At 49.3% G+C, this 22167-nt stretch overlaps 1 protein-coding gene across 1 annotated transcript; it reads right to left on the minus strand.

Annotated features, from left to right (window-relative positions):
• Positions 1–2152: 2152 nt before the first annotated feature.
• Cited4 (Cbp/p300 interacting transactivator with Glu/Asp rich carboxy-terminal domain 4) lies at positions 2153–3477 on the minus strand. Its single transcript, XM_078026032.1, has 2 exons — positions 3325–3477; positions 2153–3229 (listed from the first exon to the last, which is right to left on the minus strand). The coding sequence occupies exon 2, from the start codon at positions 3211–3213 to the stop codon at positions 2659–2661; it is 555 nt and encodes a 184-aa protein (XP_077882158.1). The 5' UTR covers positions 3214–3229; positions 3325–3477; the 3' UTR covers positions 2153–2658.
• Positions 3478–22167: the final 18690 nt, after the last annotated feature.

The raw sequence follows: 22167 nt of genomic DNA on the forward strand, positions 1-22167 counted from the left end.
TCAAGTTCCAGGACAGACTGGGTAACCCAAAGATACTCTCAAAGACAAAAACATCTCAAAGACAAAAACAAAGCCAGGTGCAGTGGCACCCACCTGTAATTCCAGCAATTCTGAAAGCTGAGGCAAGAGAATTGCAAGTTCAAGGTCTCAGCAACTTAGCAAGGCCCTAAGCAATTTAGCAAGACCCTGCTTCAAACAACGAATAAAAAGGGTTGGGATGTGGCTCAGTGGTAAAGTGCCCCTGGGTTCAGCAGCACCAAACCAAGCCAAACCAAACAATCTAGGGAAACTTTCATATGAATAGGAATTTAAAAAAAAAAAAAAAAAAGGAACAGGTCCTGCCTGAGCCACAACTCAGGTCATAGCTTTTAGGGAGTCTAACCCCTGACTCCAAAGACCCGACCCAGGTATGAGAGTAGAATCTACAGGGCAGAGGGGCATCAGGTTGCTTTAGGTGAGAGACCCCTTGGAACTCTGGAAGCTGGTGAGTGTGAGGGGTGGTAGCTCTGCAGGGGACTCCCTCCTCCACTTGCACTTTGATTTGGAACCTGGCAGGTATTGGGTTTCAGTTGAATCCTTTCCACATGGAGAGTGCTTGAGGATTGTCAACAGATATCAACCCATCCCTGCATTGGTTCCTCCTCACTAATGGTGAGGCTTACATCTTGTAAAGTAGCAGGGCCAGGACATATTAGCCTCATTTTATTGGTGGGAAAACTGAGGCTCAGGGAGAAGGGAATCAAGGAAGTGTTCAAACCAGGGTCTAACCTTCCTGTCCCATTGCAGCCGCTGGGTTTCTGTCTCTGGCCTGGGTTTCTGGGCAAAGCTGGAGCAAACGCTGGCCTTTCAGCCCAGAGCTCAGGCCATTCTTCCCTAGAAGCCTCTCTTCTTTTTCTCCATCCTATCCCAGAAGGTCCTGTCACATCAGGGATTACCTTTATTCATTTATCAAACACCTCCTGTCATTCATTCCATGCCTGTCCTGATAGTTTCAAGGTTGGTACTAACACTGGAGAACCTTTGGCTGCGGGAGAGTCACATTGACAAACTTGGCCTTACAGCAAAGCCCAACCACTGGGGACAGAAGGTCTCAACCCTGTGTTTTTTCTCCAGTTTCTGAAGTTCATTGTCCTAGAGAATGCCCCCCTGTCTGATCCTAGCTCTGTCTGCAGTGTCTCTGACCCAGCTTCCTCCCCACCTTTGGTCTCTTCCAGTCTTTCTCCCACACCCTCAAGGATCTTTTTAGAGACAATCAACAGCAGAGGGCGGCCAGGAACTCATATTGGTGATCAGGACTCTGAAGCTAAATCCTGCTAGGCCTGGGCAAGCTCCAGACCATGGAAGGAGAACTGTGCTGACGTCACAAAGTTGTCATAAAGCTGCTAGTCTTTTCTTGTCCCTTTTAGACACTCTGAACCTTCCCTCCCCAGAGATTCCTTGGACTGGTATGTTTCCCTGCCTTTAAGCAGATTGTTTTCCTAAAAACATATTCAACCATCCAGGCTCTTATCACATCAAATGTCACACCTCAACCAGCTGAAACTGCTCCCTCTTCTGGATTTGCCCATTTGGCGATTCCCTCTGCATTCTGGACCTCATCATGTTATACTAAGATTAGTTACTCCCAGGTCTGTTGTCTCCTCCCACCTGGACTGTGATTCCATGAGGGCATACAGCCAGGAATAAAGCTGGTGCCAATTCATAGAATGATCCTCACCATCATTTACTGAGGGCTGTCTAGGAGCCTGGCACTCTGCTAAAGGCCTCACAAACACCTGAGGAGAAAGAAATAGCCTGGGAAGTCTGAAAGGATGATGTCTTGGACACTGGAGAGTCATGATCCAAAGCCAGGGCTATCTGACTCCTCAGGTACAGCCAGCTCCTCCACAACTCCACCAAGCTCCCCCCACCCTAGGAGCTGGGAAGGCCAGAGGGTTATTTTGCCACCCTGTGGCAGTCTCTGCCTTCCAGGTTATGACATCACAATTGCACAACTTACAAGATATTTTGGAAAGAAACTGTCGGTTTCCTGTCCTGGGCACTGCTGGGGGATGTGGCTCCCCTCCCACCCAGAGTCTTCAACAGCCTCAGGACTGTGGAAGCTAAATATAGCTGGGAGTTGGAGTGATAAGGAAATGAAAACTCAAAAGACTATAAAGTGACCCAATTTTATTTTGGTTTTGGAGGCCAGATGGGGCATTGCTCCACTCTGCAGGGTATAGAGCTGTACAATCTTCCCCTCCCGCAGGCCAGAGGCCCTGCGAGGGTGGGGGCTCAGGCGGCGGGGGTGCGGCTCAAGGGCTCAAGGAATGGTGGCTGGGGGACCCAGTTCCCATAGTGGGCTGCCCAAGAAGAGGGGAAATCAGGCAGAGGCCTGCCATGGCTCAGATTGGGGGGGAGGGGCCGAGAAAAGAGACAAGACACAAAATCCAAGAACGTGGAGTCCAAAAGCTGGTCCAGTCTCCTTCACTTTGGGGTTCAGGTCGGAGAAGTGAAGCCAACTGTCACCCCGATGAAGGCAGGCCAGGAGTCCCAGCCCCTGGCGGCGCAGTGCGCACAAACCCGCCGCCTCCACCCTCACAGAGGGTGTGTCCGGGGCCGGGTCGCCGGGTGCGGAGTCCGGCAGGAGGTCAGGCCCGCTTCTCCTCCGCGGCGCGCTCAGCAGCTCACCGAGCCGGCGGGAGGCGCCGACCCCAAGTCCGAGAAGCAGTCGAACTCGCTCTGGCCCAAGAAGAGCTCGGGCAGCTCGCGCACGCGGTGCAGCCCGAGCTCCAGCTCTAGCGACGTCAGCGCCTCCTCGTCGATGAGTTCGGCGGCGTCGATGCCGCCCAGGACGTGCGCTGGCGGCGGCGGGGCCACGGCGGCGGGCTGTGGCTGCGGGCCTGGGGGGCCTCCGGGGGCGCCCGGGGCCGCGATCGCGCGGCCTGGGTACAGTGTCGCCGCAGGCTGCAGGTGCGCGCTGCCGGCGGTCGGCGGCTGCACGGCCGGAAAAGGCTGGAAGGAGGACGGCGGCCCGAAGGCCCCGTAGGACACGGCCCCGGGTGGGGGCGGGGGCGGTCCCAACGAAGCTCCCCGCGGCCGCAGCCCGCTGTCCATACCCGGGCCCGCGTACGGTTGCAGAGTCCGAATCCCGTGAGGGCCGTGGTTGGTAGCGGCCGGCGGCGGCCTCTGCACTAGGCGGTAGCCCTCGGCGAGCATCAGGTGGTCAGCCATGGCAGAGTCTGGCTGCCTGTGGGGGCAGCGGGCGGATGATCAGCGCGGGCGCCCCCCCAGGACCCGGCCAGTTGCTCCTCCGAGGCAGGAGACCTAGGCACCGTGCCGTACCTGCAGCTCAGTCAGGTAAAGGAAAACTGAATCCGACCGGTTCTCCTGCCTAACCCAGAGCGCACGGAGAGTTCCACGCTCCTGCGCACCCCACGGCCCAGGCTCTGGGCAGCAACAGAAGCAATCACCTACTCGGTCCGGCTCCAAGACCTGCGCGTGGATCCAGGGGGCCCGCGACCACTTATACCCAGAGGCGGGGATTCCCCGCCCCAGGGCTATCATTGGCTGGATGAAACGCTTCTGGGCGTGCCACGCGCGCCTAGATCTAGGACTCAGCCCCACCCCCTGATGGAGCTCTGTCCTTTGAGTCCCAGGCCCCACCCCAGGCTCTGACCGCTGAGGGCGGGAGAGGTGTTTGGCACTTTCCAGAGGGGCTTGATCTGGCTTTTGGGGGCTCACTCCAGACTAGATTGGAGCCGAGCTTGAATTTAGCAGACGGTGAAGTGGAAAGGTCAGAGGTTTAGGCGCTCTAGAGCTGCAGAATCTCAGTCCCACCAACCTCTTTAATTTTCCAGATGGAGGCCAAGGCTCAGAGGAAGAGGAGGTTTCCTGGGAATACAGATCAAAGGGAGAGGGACTCGAACCCATGCCGGTGACTGCATCATTTGCACAGGGCATAGGCACCTCAACAGTGCAAGGTCTCCCGCGTTCCCACCCATCCATCCCCATAACCTCAGGGAGCCAATTGCGTCTTTTCTGGCTCCCACTGCACCTTGTCTGTTGAAGCATGTACTGAGTTGTTATTAGAGTAATTTATGGGCACGTCTCCTGAAGGACTTGTTCATCTTCTTATCCTCAGCACTTGGCCCAGAGCCCAGCCCAGAGCTGGCTTTGGGTAAAAGTCAAGTGAATGAATAAATGACGGAATGAATTGCAATTCATACACCTGAGCTTCAGTTTCTTCATCTGTAAGACGCTGACAACAGCAGCACAGCTCCTACTGCAGTATGGCAAGGGTTAAATGAGGGCAGGCTTGTAGAGTGCCCACCACTGTGACTGGCACACAGATATGCAGAAGCGTTCCTTCAATGAATGAAAGGCTGGATTTAGCTCAGTTCCTAAGGACTTCCCTCTGGGGGATTTCACACCTTCCCTGGATAATAACACCCCGTTTTGCAGACAAAGAGACTGAGGCACACAAAGAGAAAATGGCTGTCCAGTGAGATTAAGCAATGAATTGGCATGTGAATGCTCTGTGTTCTCTGAGCTCTTAGAGCAACTGGAATCTTTCCCATGTCCAGGAGGCAGCCTCCCAGAACCTTGACCCCCACGTGTTTGCCACTCTTTTCCTCTCTCCTCTGACTCCCCTCCCCCAGTCGCTGCCTTGGGACTTCCTGGAACTTGGGTTTATCTAATTGGTGTAGAGTGGAGAAGCCTAGAGTGAGAGTTCAGAAGGCCAAGTTCTAATCATGGCCCTGCCACCTGCAGGCATGTGACCCTTGGTTGTTGTCTGGGGGTGGGAGGGTATCATTTGATTCCCCAGGGCCTCAGCTTTCAGTTCAGTGAAAGGGAGATGGTGATCCATGCCTAAGAGTTTGTGGGAAGATCACAAATGACCACAGGTGTGATCAGCATTTTTACAAAGTGTAAAATCTGCATGCTGAATTCCCAAGTCTTTCTCTTCGATGAAGGGAAGACTACACACAAATGCCTAAATCCAGATTCACCTGGAGGTATGTAAGTGTATGTGTGGGAGAGCTTTGAAAAAGACAGAATATCTGGCCTCACCCTTACCCCCAACTCATACTCTCTGAGGGTATTTTTGAATATAGAAATCTGTGTTTATAAAAATTTTTTCTACCATTCTGACACAGTTGATTCAAGGACACCAGCATTTTGAAGTTGTTGCACCACAACCCAGTTTTTGATTTTTAAAATATGTGTGTGAATAGTGTTTTTAAGTTCATTAATTTGGCCAATAGTTATTTATCCAACACCTACTCTATGCCAGGTGGTGATCTACTTGTGATTTTTAAGCTCTTGGGGTCTTGCAACTCTCTTGAAAATTTAATGAAAGCTTCCGATATCATGGGGACAAACTATTGTGTATGCATCCAGTGGGCTAACTGATCTGGTGGAGGATGATCCGTGGACTTCTCAGGAGTTTATAGAATATGGGTTAAGAATCCCAGTCAAGCACTTGTGGACATACAGTAAACAACAAACTAAGTAAAATAATAATCCACATGTTAGAAAGTGATATTGCAATGTGGCAGAGGGGTTGAGTAGGGAGAAGATTGGGGTACAGTGCAGTAGCAGGTTGTAGATTTGCATTGGGTGACCAAGGTAAGCCTTGTAGAGACTGTGAGGTCTGAGCAGTGATTGAAAGAGAAGGGGGCCTTAGCCATGTGGTGTCTAAAGATAGGAGCCATCAAACATGTTTGGTATGATGCAAAAACTTTGGATTTCAGAGCATTTCAGATTTTCAAATTAGGGATGCTCAACTAGAAAGTCTATACAAATATTCCCAAACATAAAAACCTCTGGAATCTAGAGAATTTATGGTCCTAAGAATTTTGGGTAAGGGCTACTCAACCTGAACTATCACTCCCATTTTACAAGGAGGCAACTGGAACTCAGAATGAGAGGTGATCTGCCCAAAGTCACACGGCTAGCTAGTGACGGAAGAGAGAAGTGTGGCAGCCCCACTAGTTGCCTCCAGGGACAGCTCTCCTTCCCTTTGTTACCAGCATACCCTGTTAGCTCCTGGCCCACAGCTCTCATTGCTTCCTCTGCTTGGAATGCTTTCCCCTTCTCCCCCTTGTCTGCCTGGACAATTTCCTCATCTCCTTCAAGTCTTCCATCAAATATTACTTTTCTTTTATCCTGGTCACCCTACTTAATTGCAGTGGTTTCCAAATATGTCCACAAGTTCTTTGATACTCCTCCATTAATTCCCCTCTCCCTGAATGCGGAGTAGATATCATGACTCACTTGTAACAAATAGAAAATAGCAGAAGTGATGGGGACAGTTACAAGTCTAGTTCATAAAAAATAGTGTGGGTTCCTCCTTGCTCTCTCTCTCTCTTGAATCATTACCTCTGGGGGACTTTAGCTGACATGTTGTGACGACACTCAAGTAGTCATGGAGAGGCCCGTATGGCAAGGAATTGAGGCTTCTTACCAACATCCGGTGAGTAATTACTGCCTTTTGCCCACAGCTATATCTGTGAGCCATCTTAGAAGTGAATCCTCCAGCTCCCATCACATTTCCAGATGACCACAGTACCAGCCAACCTCCTATTTGCAACCTCATGAGAGATCCCAGAATGACTTAGCTAAGCTGCTTGGATTCCTGACCCACAGAATCAAAGAGAATAAGAGTTTGAGTTTTAATCTATGAAGTATTGGGGTAACTTGTTACACAGCAGTAGTTATCTATAATGAATACATTAACATAGCAATCTGTTCCTGTTCAATCCCTGGAATGAGACTTACCTTGCTCTTCTTGAAGTTTTTTTTTTTTTCTCTAAGCATTTATGATCTTCTAACACAATAATTAATTTGCTTATTTACTATGTTTAATTACTTGTCTTCCCACCAATAAAGCATCAACTCCATAAAAGCAGGGAACTTTGCCCATTTCAATCAGGCACCCCAAACAGTGCCTGAAAGTACTGTATTTAATTAAATATGAGATGTTATCAATTTAAGAAGATTCTTATTCTGTAAAAGTTAAAATGTGGAAAAGAACTTGTGTGTCTTCCAATTGATAAAATATGGTTGTAGGTGCTCTAAGTATTAGAATATGGAGTGACAGATGTTGATTTTATTTAGGGCAGCAATGTGCCCAGCCAAGAATCAGACACATTCCTGGACAATGAGATGTGAGCGAAAGAGACTGGGCAGGGCTTCCTGCAAAGCTCTTTAAAAACAGATGGAATATTCAGAATAGATAAAACTACAGAGATTGGGGGTAGGGGAAAACAGGGAACAACTGCTTAGAAGGACCAGGCTTCCTTTTGAGGTGACAAAAAGGTTTTGGAACCAGAGCTGGTGGTAGTTCAATGCAGTGTATGTATTAAATGCCACCAAATCGCTTACTTTAAAACATTTAATTTTAATGTTATATAAATTTCAGGAAAAAAATTGTTTTTTACGGAAAAAAAAAAAAAAGAGAGAGATGGATTCAGCTCACACTCACTTTTTGTTTTGCCATTCCTCCATTCTTGCCAGGGATAAAGATGTGATACCTAGAGGAGCAGCAGCCATTTTTTCAGCCTGAGTACAGCATCACCACTATTATCACCATCACCATTACCACCACTATCATCATCATCATCATCATCATCACAATCATCATCATCATCATCATTATCATCATGGCTAACATTTTTAAAGCACTTACCATGTACCAGATACTCTTCTAAGTTCTTTGCAAATATCTCATTTAAATTTGCAGCAGCCCTATAAAGAAGTAACTGTTATTCCCATTTCAAAAAATATATTTTTAGATATTGATGGACTTTTACTTTATTCATTTATTTATATGTGGTGCTGAGGGTTGAATCCAGTATAGTACACATGCTTGGCAAGTGCTCTACCACTGAGCCCCAGCCCCAGCCCTGTTATTCCCATTTTTTTCCATGAGAAAACTGGTACAGAGGAGAAAAATATGCCCTATGCTAAGGATGGCAGAGTGGAATGTAGTTGAAGCTTGTGCCCTCCATGCACCATGGAATCACTGCAGCAGCCCAGGATTCCTACCTTGGCCTTCTAAACAATTTGAAAAATCACCCGCTATTTAGTTAAGCTTCTGTGGTTCGGTTTCGTTCCACACATCCTGAGATTCAAAGCCAGGTGTGTCTTGAGTTCTAACGGCTCTGTTCTTCTGGACCGAAGATGGGTTCAGTGCTTCCTGGTCTCCTGGATCCCCATAGATGGTGGCTTTTTTTTTTTTTTTTTGTACCAGGGATTGAACCCAGGGGCACTTGGCCACTGAGCCACATCCCTTGCTCTATTTTATATTTTATTTTTTAGAGACAGGGTCTCACTGAATTGCTTAGCACCCCGCCATTGCTGAGCCTGGCTTTGAACTCGAAATCCTCCTGCCTCAGCCTCCAGAGCCGCTGGGATTGCAGACATGCACCATTTTGACTGGCTAGATGGTGGTCCTTTTGAAGGTACAGAGGGGTTTCCCTGCACTCTGAAGTCCCACTCCCAGCCCAGGGCCTGGCCCGTACCAAATGGTGCATGCCGTGTGGTGTTGGGATAAGAAGTTTGGACCCAGGGAGGCTCAGTGCAGAGGGAGATGTTCCCTGGTATAAAACAAACATCAAAGATGGAGTGAGCCCATTGGCAGCGAAGGTGTCGTGAAGAGCGAGACTGCCCAAGTGGTCATGATAAGGTAGGAAATGGGCTTTCTCAACAAAGAGCACAGCTTATGAGTGAGAGCAACGAGGCATGAGGGCACAGGGTGAAGTTCATAAGTGCCAGGTCCCTGGGGTAGGGGGTTAGAAGAATGGGCATTTGTGTCTGGAGGGGAGAGGGGCAGGCCTGAAGGGTGAAGGCTGAGAAGCACCGGTGCAGATCTTTTTAGGCTTCTCACTGTAACCCGTGAAGGAGGTGTGGCTGAGCAGCTTTACCCATTTTATAGAAAGGAATCGAGGTTCAGAGAGGTGACTCAATTTGGCTCAGGTTGCCTAACGAGCAAGTGGCAAGATGGAACTTGAACCTGGGTCTTCTAGCTTCACATCCTACATTTGCCTGCTTAAGCGAGTGATGTCCGCCTGACTCTGAGGGTCATGAGAGACCATGGAAGGATTCTGAGTAGCAGAGGAATGCTTCCTCTGTTGGAACTTTCTCTCTTGCCAGGAGAGGGGAGGGCGTGATTTCGAGGTGAACACTGGGGCATGACAATAGACTCAGTCATTCATTCATTCAAATATACTTACTGAGCTGCTGTGTCAGGCACTCTGACATCATGGAGTGTACAATTTAGTGACGAGAGAAAGAATCAAGTGAGGAAACAAACAGAACAATTACAAATTGTCAAGGACTCGGAAGGAAACAGGCAAGGTGATTTGAACTTACTTTATAAAGAGGGGTCCTGGAAGGCCCAACAGGAGATGTTAGGTTGAACTCTGATAGACAGGAGCAATCAGCTCCACCAAGCACAGATGAAAGATGCTTTGGACAAAGCAGTGTGTGCAAAGGCTCAGGTAGGGAAAAGATGGCAGGCTTGAAGAGTTGAGCAAAGGCCCTGGGGCTAGAGGGTGGTGAACCCAGGGTCAGCAGTTCAGACACGCAAGCAGTGGTTGAGCCATGGTGGTGCTGAGACAAGGGGTTGCTTTGGGTTTCAAGATGGGTAGGAAGCTGTGGAGCCAGGAAGTTCCCTCTTGGTGCCCCATCAGGACCCAAATCCTCTGACCTGTGGAAGAGGGAGATTAGGGAGAGAAGGGGAGGAGGGGGCTCATTTACCTACAGTGAAGTCACATGTAATAGAAGTAGGGGCTTTAAGTTCTGAAATCAACATATAAGGCAAAAATAAAGAGGCTTAAGAATTGTTTTGAATTTATTAATTTACATTTTTATTTGTTCAATTCTTACAGTCATATGTATGATTTTATGTTCTCTGAACAATAATATGCAAATTATAAAAACATATGCATATACTATATAAATATTACCCTATGTGCATATTACAAATCAGACAGTCAAACCTCAGTATCCATGGAGAATTGGTTCTAGGACCCCTTCCCCCAATACCAAAATTCACTGTTGCTCAAATCTCTCCTCCTCTTCCTCCTCCTCCTCCTCCTCCTCCTCTTCTTCTTTTTTTGGGGGGGATACTGGGGATTGAACCCAGGAGTTCTCTACCACTGAGCTGTGTCCCCAACACCAGCCCTTTTTATTTTTTTAGTTTGAGACCCAGGCTGTCCTTGAACTTGAGATCCTCTTGCCTCAGCTTCTCGACTCTCAAGAGCTGAGATTGCAAGTGTCACATAACTGTACCTGTCTAGCTAAGTCCCTTCTACACAAGGGCACAGTATTTCTTACACTGTTATCTCTAGATTATTTTTAATACCTAATACAATGCTCATGCGATGTAAATATTGTCATAAACTGTATTGTTTAGGGAATATTCACAAGAAAAAATGTACCTGTTGCGTATACAGATGCAATTAAAAAATGCTTTTGATCTGTGGTTCTTTGAGTTCACAAATGTGTGACCTGTGAATACAGAGGGCCGATTAATTTAATATTACTTTTGAACACACAGGAGAGATAGAGAGAGAGAGAGAGAGAGAGAGAGAGAGAGAGAGAGAGAGAGAGAGAGAGAGAGAGAGAGAGATATGAGTCAGTAGTGCCTGTGGAGCTGTCTGTGTGGATTCAACTCACAAGTATGCTGAGACTCTCTGTGACCGGGGCTCCTGGTCCCTGTCTGGATCCCTTTCCCAGTTGCCATGATGTTGGCTGCTAATAATGCCAACTCCCCTTCTCTCCAGAATGACCCTTGGCCAGATGGAAGTCTACCTCTCCACTACTCCAATCCCTGCCAATTCTGGGGACAGAATGGTGAGGGGCATTAAGGACTAGTCCTCTTGCGGTAATGTAAGGCTGACTCTGGGGCAGTGGGTGCTCCAGGGCTCCCTGGGGTGGGCGGACATCAGGCTAGGTCCTTGTTAATCTTTCCCCCTTTCTTTTCCTCCTTCCTTCTCTTTAAAGCTCTGCTTCCAGGGAAACTTGACCTCAGCCTTCCTTTAGTGCAGGCCAAGGATGAGCAGCCTCTTATTGTCTTATGTAATCCTCATGATAGCTGTGGCCATAGCCCCTTGTGCCAAAGCTGATCAGCCCAGGGTGGACCCAGGTGGGCCAGATTCCTCCTCCTCTTGGTAATTTGGAATTAGGACTGAGAGACAGCAGCCAGAGTGAATGAGGCTGGGACAGTCGCAAACAAACCTGGGGGCTATGGAGAACAGCCAGTTTTTGCCACAGGTAGCAGATAAATGGAAGAAATCCACCTGCAGAGGTAGACGAAGTAGCAGTGGGGAGAAAGGGAGGAGAGAGGGGACAGAAAGGGCATCTTGCCTGGATTCCTAATGGTTTTACAGATAAAGTTCAGACCCTATGTGGCTTTGTTTCCTGGGGACTGGGATGTCCTTGTCTCTTCCTGACAAGTCCTGATATGCTTTATCCAGTTCAACAAGTGTAGGAAGTGTCAACTGAGGCAGAGGGTTTTGTCACCATTGTACAGGGGATGAGGCCCACAGGGGATGGGCCTCTGGATATGTGGATGCTGTATCTCTGAGCATCCCAGCTCTGGTCTGGGTTAAATTGCTTCCTGGAGATGGGCGCAGTGGTGCACACCTGTAATCCCAGTGAGAGGATTTGAGAGGCAGAGGCGGAAGGATTGTAAGTTCATGATCAGCCTTAGCAACTTAGCAAGACCTGGTCTCAAAAATAAATAAATAAATAAGAAAGACTGGGGATGTGGTGTGTGGTGACTCAGTGATAAAGCATTCTGGGTTCAATCCCTACAATTCCCCACTGCCACCACCAACAACAACAACCAAAAAAAACAACCTTCCTAGAGCCAAGGATTTCCCAGTTGCTTCAGAAGATGGCAAATATGTCATCTTTACTTTATCTGAAAGCTGCTCCTTCTAGCCTGGCATCCACAGATGTCTTGTGAGTGGATGCCTATGCCCAGCTTTGTAATCAGGCCCAAAGGATGGCTCAAGAGCCCTTGACTCCCTCTGATGATGACCTTGACCTTTGATGGCTAGATAACTGGAACTCAGACCTTGCCCATCTGTGGAAAGGGCAGTTTGCCCAGAACTGTGTTTCTCACCAGCATCAACCATTCCTGAAGAATCAGACTGATCAATGTGTCCACGCTGAGCCCCAGACAGGTGGGATTAATCATTTCCTCCTCCAAGCTGCTGCATCCTGAGCCTGAGTCATTTCCATATCCCCAGTACCTACCTCCCTGCCTAGCACAAAATCGGAATGGGGACATCTACCGAATGAATGTCATTGAATCTTTCACTGTTGGACATTGTGTCTGTTCAGTCCTCATGACAGTATGAGGGTAGAGTCACGCTTTCATTCTTTTATGTGGGAAGGGCGAGGATGGTGCCATGCAAGACTGAAGGCCCTGCAGACATTCAAGAGTCCTGGGTGAGTCCTGCCTCTGAGTCTTGAAACCTTAGGAAGCTTTTTTCTCCTTTTCTCTCAATTTCCCCATCTGGAAAATGGGAGTGATAATAATAACTATCTGACCAGATGGGGATTAAATGAGATAATACAACTAAAATTTTCATCTCAGGCTTAACACAAAGTAGGAGCTCAGTAAATTTTGTTTCCTCCATTTCCCACTGTACCTGGCATATAGCAGACATTCAGGCAATGCTAGGTCACCTTCAGGCCGTCCTGGACCACTCAACCTTGGTTAGGCTCCCAACTGCCTATAGCTGCATTAATGAGCCCAGGGGTACCAGCAGAAGACTTGCCCTGTGGAGTGCAGCCAAACTGCAGCATGCAGATGCATGAGCTAATCACTGATTTCTGCTTTAAGCCCTAAAGTTTTGAGGTTGTTGTTACCCAGCAAATCTAACTGATACAAACAACAAAGTTACAGGAAGGGCTGGGATAGAGCTGATCTTTAGAAGCAACCAGACCAGGATTTTTTGCTCTGTCTTGTCTTTACTTTTTTTCTGTATATTAGCTTCATTTCTTTTATAGATGCTGTCTTCATGCTGCAGGAAACCTGGTTGGGTTTTATACCTTGCAACTTAGCTAATGGAGAAAAACTGACTCCTTTCTCTTGTGTTCCAGGTTTAAAAATCCCTGGGAAAAGACTCATTGGCTCAACTTGGGTCAGACACCCCTTTGATCCAATCAGCTAGTGAGGGGAGGGGATAGGGAAAGGCAGATTAACATACACATACTAGAGCACAAGCATGTGTCAGGCGTTGCTGTAAGGTATAACCTGTTAACTTACTAGATTCTCACAGTTTAACAGTCCTATTAGAGCTGTGATTGGCTCTGTTTTGAGGAGAGAAACCTGAAAACTGAGGCACAGAGAGCAGAAGCAACTTGTGCAAGATCACACAGCTAAAAAGAGGTGCAGCCAAGGGTATTTGACATTAGAATCTGCACTCTTTTTTTAATATTTATTTTTTTAGGTGTAGTTGCACACAATACCTTTGTTCCATTCATTTATTTTTATGTAGTGCTGAGGATTTTTCCCAGGGCCCCACACATGCCAGGCGAGTGTTCTACTGCTGAGCCACAATCCCAGCCCAGAATCTGTACTCTTGATGACCACATTACTGTGCCTCTCTCTCATATTGAATTCCTCAGGGGTACCCAGTGGACCGAGGGGTGAGCAGGATGAGGCACTCCACCGAGGGACCTGGAAGGTTAACCCAGAGGTAGGAAGCCTCTTGGAGCCCTTGATCACACTGCCTTCAGATCTCTAAAAGTCTGTCACTAGGCAATGAGAGGGGAAGGGCCTGGGTGACCTCTGATAATCTAGGATCTAGGAACAGTGAGTAGACATTGCCAGGATGTGGGTTTCCATTCAATGGAAGGGATTTCTTCAGAGTCAGGGAGGAGGTAAGTGCTCTGGGTCACACTCAAGCGGCTGGCTGACCCGGGCTAGGACCGTGCTGTTAACCAGTGTGCCAACCCTTCATTTCCTTCTCAAAATGTAGAAAGGAGGGGCTTGGGTTGTGACTCAGTGGTGGAGCGCTTGCCTAGCATGAGTGAGGCACTGGGTGGGTTCGACCTCAGCACCACATAAAAATAAAAGTAAAGGTATTGTGTCCATCTACAACTAAAAAAAAAAAAAATTTTTTTTTTTTTTTTAATGTGGAAAGGAATCCTGGTGCAGGGGCGGGGGAGTGGGGAGGAATGGGCCCCATCTCTCTGCCCAGGTCTACTAAAGATGTGCTGCTTCCCAGCGGAGGGGAGCTGTGTGGGACCACCCCTAGTTATCCTGTGGGTGTGACTGCATCCTTGACTGGTGTGTAAATTCCTTGGGGGGAGAGTCGCGTACTCCATGGAATGTCCAGCCCCCTGCTGCCCTGGCTGGGCCTGTTGAATGTGGGGCGGAGACTCCCTGTGGGTCCTTGAGTGGCCTCCAGCTTGCCTTAGACAACTAAGGGAGTCAGGGTTGTGCCAGGCTGGAGGGCACCTCCCGCCACCCAGGGTCTCCTCTGGGTGGGGCAGTATGACTTTTCCTTTGCTGGAAGCCAGCCTGGGAAGGAATTCCCAGGCAAGTCTGCAGTCTGTCTTTCAGTGGAGGAAGAGTGGGTGGCACTGGAAGATGGTCTCAGCTTTCGTGTCCCCAGCACCAAGGGGGAAAAGAATCCTGGTGCCTTTCTTTGTGGGAAAGGAAGCAGCACTTTGTCATAAGATGTCAGGGTCTGGTGCTTCCCACCTGGGAAGAAAGTGAGCTCTCCACAGGTGATCTGTGCCCAGGGAAGAGGACTTGGCTTAGCTGGGTGACTCCTGGCTCTTTCATTAGTGCTGTGTAATGGGAATGGAATGTGAGTCACATATGAAATTGGAAATGTTCTAGTAGCCACATTTTAAAAGGCAAAGGAGAAATAGTGAAATTAATTTTAATGACTAATTTAACCCACTACATCCAAAACAATATCATTGCAACATGTAAGCAATATAAAAATTATGAATGAGATAGTTCACATTTCTTGTACTAAGTCTGGAAATCGGGTGTGTGCTTAATTGTACCACAATTTTGACTACTCACATATCGAGTGCCCAATGGCCACACGTGGCTAGCGGCTATCATATGGCCCAGAGTCCACTTTAGCCATGGATGCGGGATATGATGATCAAGAAGTCTTAGAGTTGCTGCTTCCTAGGATTGTCTTTGGAAGAAGTTCAAGGTCATCTGGGCAAGCCTCTCACACACAAGGAAATGGCTTTCCTCAAGGAGACTGTGCTCTCAGCAAAGCTGATGCCTGCACCTGCATGTTCCTGTCTCAGATAACTCTCCTACCTCAGCCTCCTCTGGCCAGTGGAGATGGCCTGCTGACAGCCACTGTCAAAGCATAAGACAGGGGCAAGAGTTGAGGCAGGGAGACGGTGGAAGGAGGGAGACCGGATCCTATTCCTGCAGACATCCTCTCTGTCACCTGGAGGCAATGTCACAACCTGGGCATTGACTGGGCAGGAATTCTTTGGGTGATCCCCAAAACCTGAACACAGCAGCAGGCAAGCCCTCTCTCTCTCTTTTCATGGTCACTGCACCTACAATGAACTAGATAGACCTTTGGCTGCCATGGACTTCAAAGAGGCTCTGGGAAGGCAGGCTGGGCTCAGACTTCCTGGGTGAAGGAGCAGTGAACCCTGCCTGGAAAGCTGGGTAGGTTTCTCCCCTGTTGGTGATGGTGAGGGACAGGGGATGAAGGGCAAGGGTGTGCAGGCCAAGGTGACAGTGTAAGAAAGGGACATGTGTGAGGGAGAGCGTCTTCTATTTTCCCAAGGTGCATGGCTGCTGCAGCTCTTTCTCCTCCCCAAGCCCTGGAATCCCAGGAGTCACTGGGGCTTCCCACAAGAGAGAGAGGAGATTCCATTTTAAAAATGCCTGCCAGGTGAGCTGGTGTCCACTAGCATCTTAGTAAAACCCTGTCTCAAAATAAGAGAAGGAGAAAAGGAGAGGGAAGGCCTAATTTTATGCTCAATGGTAAAGCACCCCTGGGTTCAATCCCCAGTACACCCCCAAACACACACACACACACACACACACACACACACACACACTCATTTTTGTCTGCCTCACCTGAGTTTCTAAGAAAACCTGCACCCGGTGTGTGTCCAGTGCAGATCTGTTTGATGAATGAAGGAGAATGAGGACAGCAGATGAAGGGGACATTCACTGTGGCCAGGTCAACAGGGGCACAGAGAGCAGGGACAGGTCAAAGGGTAGGTATGTCCTGAGCACCTGGCTTGTCTCTATCTTTGGAATCTCAGTGGTGGGAGGTAAGTGGTATTGCCCCCAGTCTCCTGATGAGAAAACTGAGGCTTGGAGAGCTTCCATGACCTTCTGGGGTTAAAGCTCGTTTTGTCTGATTTCAAAGACTGACCTTTCTAGGTGCCTCCTGGCATGTCCTCATCTGGCTACTGCCAAGAAACCAGTAGTGACCAAGTTCTTGGCAGGCACCCCTGCTTTTACCAGGTTTTCCTGGAAAGGCCTCCTGAAGCATAAAGCCACTGCCCCATGGGGCTTGGAGCTCACCCAGTCACATACCTCCCCACCCCCAGGTAAAGATGGGAGGCAGCTCCAAGGAGGAAGGTGGCTTGCTAAAGGTCACACAGCAGTGGGTGGCTAGAGGCTTGACCACCCTGCCCTGGGCACTGACTCATGGTAGCTGCTGTGAGAAAGCTACCACCCGTCCTTCAGCCTTGGCTTTCCCGGCCAGGCAAGGGGAAGGATTGCTTCAGCACATCTGGCTGCCTAGAGCCGGGGGACTGGGAAAAGGCTGAGCGCAGTGCATGGCCAAGGTACCTCCCCCTGTCCTGTTCCAGTGCCAGCAGTTGGCAAGGAGCATCCCCTCCTGTGGGCAGGAGACTTTCCAGCCCCCAGAGTGACCAGGCCAGGTTCTGATGCAGCTCAAATCCCCAGCATCCAGCACAGGCAGGGTGGCCAGCTGACCCAATTTGCTCAGGACTGTCTCAGCTTTCACACTGAAGTTCTGCATCCTGGAACCCCTCCGTCCTAGACAAACCTGATGGTCCGTCACTGAGTGCATGGTTGACACTCAAGAAACGGTCTAAGTGAATGATTACAAGAGTGACAACTAGAGAGTGTCAGTGCTACTGCTGCTGCAAGGGAGGCAGATGGGGACACCAGTTCACTCAGAAGTGATACACGCATTTTACAGATGAAGAACTGAGGCCCAAAGAGTTGACACATGCTGGATGTCCTCTATCTCCTGCCTTTCCTCAGCACCAATTTGCCTAGAAATTCTTTCTTGAGTATTTTGAGCTGGTCACTGTGGCAAGAAGTCACTGGGTCAAGAGTTGTCACTCAGCAGGTCTTTATCCTAAGTTTGAGGCTGGAAGGGAAACTGAGGGGGAAAAGAAAGACATGCTCCTGGATCCTACTCCAGTGTAGAGCCTCAGGAACCCTGTCCTGCTTGGTGGATTCAAACCTCACGCCAGCCACTTCCAGTTGTGTAGCTTTGAGCAAGCGACTTAGTCTCTCTGCTTCAATTGTCTCATCTGTGAAAATGGGAATACTATCAGAATGCCAGCTTCTCAGGTTGTTGCAAGGATTAAATGAGACAATTCTCTGACAGCACCTAGCATAGTGCCTGGTGTAGCTAAAATACTACAGAGCCATTGTCTTTTTTTTTTTTTTTTTTTTTTAAACTGGGGATTGAACCTGGGAGCTCACCAACCAGGCAAGTGCTCTGCCGCTGAGCTACATCCCCAGCCCTTTTTATTATTTACTTTTAAAGTTTGGAGACAGTCTTGCTAAGTTGCCCAGGCTGGCCTCAAACTTGTTATCCTTAGCCCCTAGTGTAGCTGGCATTACAGATGTGGGTTACCTTACCGTGCTGGGGTCTGTTGTCACTTTTATTTGATGTCAGAGGTATTGATTGCACACTCCGCGTTGTGTGGTGGAGTGGCGAGAGCTGCTTCAGAGGACTGAAGTCAGACACTTCCATCATTGTGACTTTGTAAATCTCATCACTTCTGAACGAATCAGCCTCCACTTCTGCACAACAGGGTTGGGTGGAGGGGCACTCGGGGTTGTGGTGAGAACTGAGCCCGTGTGCGGCTGGAGAGGTCCCGCACAGACCCGGCACTCACTAAAGGAGCCACCCCTTTCCTTCCCTGGCCCGCCGATACCCCTAGATCTTCTGAGGTTCGTGTTATTATCATTTCCATTGACAGAAAAGAAAATTTTCAATGAATGAATGAACGAGCGAGCGAGCGGGTGTGGGAGAACAGGAACGCACGGATGAGGAGCGGAGCGGATGCGCGAGAGCATCTGGAGGGCAGCGCGCCCCAATCTCTGTGCTCTGCACCCCAGGCGCGTGGGAACCTCCTCTCCTGCTTGGCCACTCGGCTTCCCCTGGCAATTGGGGCTGCGGGCCGCTGCTGCTCCCCACCCAGGTGTGGGGACTGCGGAGTTAATGGGCGCGGGGCGCTTGGGGATGGCAGATGAAAGGGTCCTCGAGCGCCCAGCGCCGCCCAGTAATTAGCCGCCGGAGCGAGCGGCGGGGCGGGCTTATCGCCCATCGTGGCCTCCCGGGCGGGGTCCCGACGCGGCCACCGCCGCCGCCCCGGGCAGAGGGCACGTCGGTTCCCACGCTCCTGCCCTGGGCCCGGGGCGTTCTCGGGACGGCGTGGCCGCGCTCGCCACCGCCGCCGAGGCCAGGCTGTAATTAGGGTAATTGCGCTGCTCCCTCCCTGGGGCCCGGCAGGACCCCGGCTGCGCTGCGCTGGCCCGGGAGGGAAGGAGCAGGGGGTGGCCAGGCCCCCGGCGCAGCCTGCTCCTCCAGACAGGTGAGTCAGCACACCGGGGCGGCCCCAGCCTAGGGGGGCTTCTGAAGTAGGCTTTGTGGGGAAATGAGGGAAGGGAGAGGTGCCTTGGTGGAGCACCAAGGTGGTGGATTAGGCTCTTGCTGGACCTTGGCGTATTCAAGAAGAATCTGTACCGTCCCCGGTGATGCCTGACCCAGAGAAGGCGCTCAGAACCCGGACTAGCAACCCAATCTGGCAGCAATTTAACAGGTGGGCATTAGGAAGTCCAGAGGGTTAAGTCACCTGCTCAGACAATCGATACATCTGTGCCTCAGGAAGAAAACCGAGACCATGCGCCCAGCCCATTGGAGTAGCTCAATTCACTGCACCTTGAATCCCAGCACTTTGAAGCCCTTCTCTGATCCTTAGATTCTTGGCAGACCTAATCATAAACCCAGGAATTTACCACTGATACAGGCCACATAAAATCCTTCTCAGAAAAGGCAGGTTAAAAATAAATAATCCGATTTGAAAATCTAATCTCTAAGCCTAAACCCAACCCAGATCTTACCCTGGTCCATACTTAACCCCCAAATTAATCTTGACCTTGCCCACTATCCAAACTTCACCCCCCACTGACCCCTTCTCCCCAGGTAACCTCCTTTTCACCAGCTGTTTCAAGTTTCTGCAGCACACACCGCAGACTCAGGCAGACTCAGACCCTAGACCTTTTCCTAGGGTCACCTGGTGAACCCCTCTCCCTTTTCAAGGCCCTCTCCCACCCTGTGCTACCCTGTCCCTAGGCCAGACTCACTTCAGGTTCTGAGCCCTTAGAGGGTAGGGCTGGAGTTTGGGAGTAGAAATTGGAAGTAGGAACAATTAATTGATTGTGAATGAGTGAACAAATGAGAGAGTGAAGGAGTAAATGAATGAGAGATGTGAGGGGATGGATTATTGGATAAACCAATGAATACCTTGTTGGAGTCTAACTTTTTAACCCTCAACCTGGATCCTTTCCTAAGTAGAGAACAATTGGAAGACCAAGGGACCACTTTACTCCCAAGTGGCCTAAGATTGTTAGGGGTGTGTGTGTGTGTGTGTGTATGTGGGCATAAGCATCCAAGCCCAGAGCTTTGATCAGACAAGCCTGAAGTCCACTCCTGGCTGCAGTGTTTACCAGCTGAGTGACCTGGGAAAGTGCCTTCACCCCTCTGGGTCTCCATGTGCTAAAATGTGGTAACAATAAAAACCTCTAGCACACGAACTAGCTCTTGTCCCTTGTTCATTCACCCTCCCCTCAACCCCTTGCTTGTGGCAGGCTCAGCATTTGGTGCTGCAAGAATGGGGGTGGAAGGGACACAATCTTTCCCCTCCAGAAACCCGGGGAGGGCAGGTAGCAGCTCTGCAGTGAAGGGGGACAGCCCCTGGGCCGGGAGGGAGGCTCCACTGAGGATGTGAGAATCACTGGGGCTTTGCTGCTGGACAAGTCATGGCAGAGGCAGCCACATGTTCAAAGACACCAAGCTGTGAACAAAGGGTTTTCTATTATTGCTGGAGGATACTGTGGGAAGTTGGGGGGTGTAGCAGAAATTTGGGCTGGTGAGGGTGGCAGTGACGGGATCAGGAAAGGCCTGGGGGGTAGTGTCCGAAGTGCATACTTTATCCTGTAGGAAATAGGGAGCCATTGCAGGTATGAGCAGGGAGGGATGGTCAGATCTGTGCTTTAGAGAGATTACTCCAACCAGCAGCATGGAGGTGGCCATGGTGGGAAGTTAATGGGGGAGCACAAGTGACAGAGTGACATGAATGATAGCTAGCCACTGCAGAGTACCTAGTATGTGCCAGGCACTGTCTAGATACTTAAATGTTTTAATTTGTTTAATTCCCACCACACCCATGCAAAGTAGGTGCTCTCACTATCTCCTTTTAGAAATATCATCTATACACTAGTGTCTCCCACATTTCCATCTCCAGCCTGGACTGCCGCTCCCAGCCAATATCCCCACTAGACTGTGGACTTTTCTGCTGAATTTCCAGTAGCGTTTCACCTCCCCATGTCTAGGAACCATCTCCGCAGCCCTCAGACTTCCCCGTCTTCCCCATCTCAATGGCAATTTCTTTCTTCCAGTTGCTCAGGCTAAAACTCTTGAAGCCTCTTGAAGCCGTCCTTGTCCTCCACCTGTGTCCTCCACCCATGTACCTTTTTTCTCATCCCCACATCCAGTCTCCCTACAGATGTTGCAGATTCTAACTTGAGCCCTGCCATCTGCAGTGGCACCAAACCTCTGCTGCTTCGTGTCTGGATTACTGAGCTGTGGCTGACTGGGCTCCCCACTTCTGCCCCCTCAAATACAAAACCAGATCAGTTCTCTCCTCTGCTCAAATCTGCCCTCATCTTCCTGAATTCAAAGCCAAAGTCCTGGCAATAACAGATAGATCCTTACATGATCTAACTCCTCTCCCCCGGAATTCTTCCTTACTCTGTTCCAGCCACATGAAATTTTTGCTAATCCTCCAACACTGGAAGTATTCATTAGCCTCAGAGTTCTTGAATTTGCCGTTGCCTCTGCCTGGAATATCATCTCCCCACATATGCATGTAATTTTCTCCTTCAAATTTCTACTTAAGTGTCTCCTTATCACTGAGACCCTCCTTCCTCCCCACCCAGGCACTCCCCATCCCCTCCTGTTTGTTGTTTATGACACAAAGCATCTGAAGCATTTTATAGATTTTATATATATATTTTGGGGGGAGAGTACTGGGGATTGAACTCAGGGGCACTCAACCACTGAACCACACCCCTAGCCCTATTTTGTATTTTATTTACAGACAGAGTCTCACTGAGTTGCTTAGTGCCTTTCTTTTGCTGAGGCTGGCTTTGAGTTGGAGATCCTCCAGCCTCAGCCTCCTGAGCCACTGGGATTACAAGTGTTCGCCACTGCACCTGGCTTATATTTTAATTTTAGTTTTTTGTCTTTTTTTCTCTCCCTTCTCTTCCTTCAAGCACAGGAGAGGATGGGATGTGTCTTTCTTTGCTTCTCAGCCATATCCCCAGTGCCTAGGATATTGTAAGTGCTCCCTAAATTCTTTTGAGTGTTCTATACTAAATCCTCATTTTACAGAGGGAGAAACAGAGGCACAAAGAAGTTAAGCAAATGTGCCCAAGAACTCACACTAGGACTGTGCTAAGCTAGGATGACTGGGCCCAGAGTTCAAGGCTGACAACTGTATCCAGCAGTGACCTTGATGCAGGAACCTCTCAGGGGTGACATGAAAGTCAAATGAGAAGTGAAAATACATTCTTATATAGTGAAAAAAGATTTTGGAAAATTTGTTCCATGAATATTTAATTTCCAGCTACTGCCATCCCCCCCTACCCCCCACCCCCCCACT

Source organism: Ictidomys tridecemlineatus, chromosome 11 (genome assembly GCF_052094955.1).
Source record: "Ictidomys tridecemlineatus isolate mIctTri1 chromosome 11, mIctTri1.hap1, whole genome shotgun sequence".
NCBI lineage: Eukaryota > Metazoa > Chordata > Mammalia > Rodentia > Sciuridae > Ictidomys > Ictidomys tridecemlineatus.

Bases quoted from the DNA above. Each gene is read 5' to 3' on its own strand.
- Cited4 (XM_078026032.1), bottom strand. From the start codon at position 3,213: ATGGCTGACCACCTGATGCTCGCCGAGGGCTACCGCCTAGTGCAGAGG.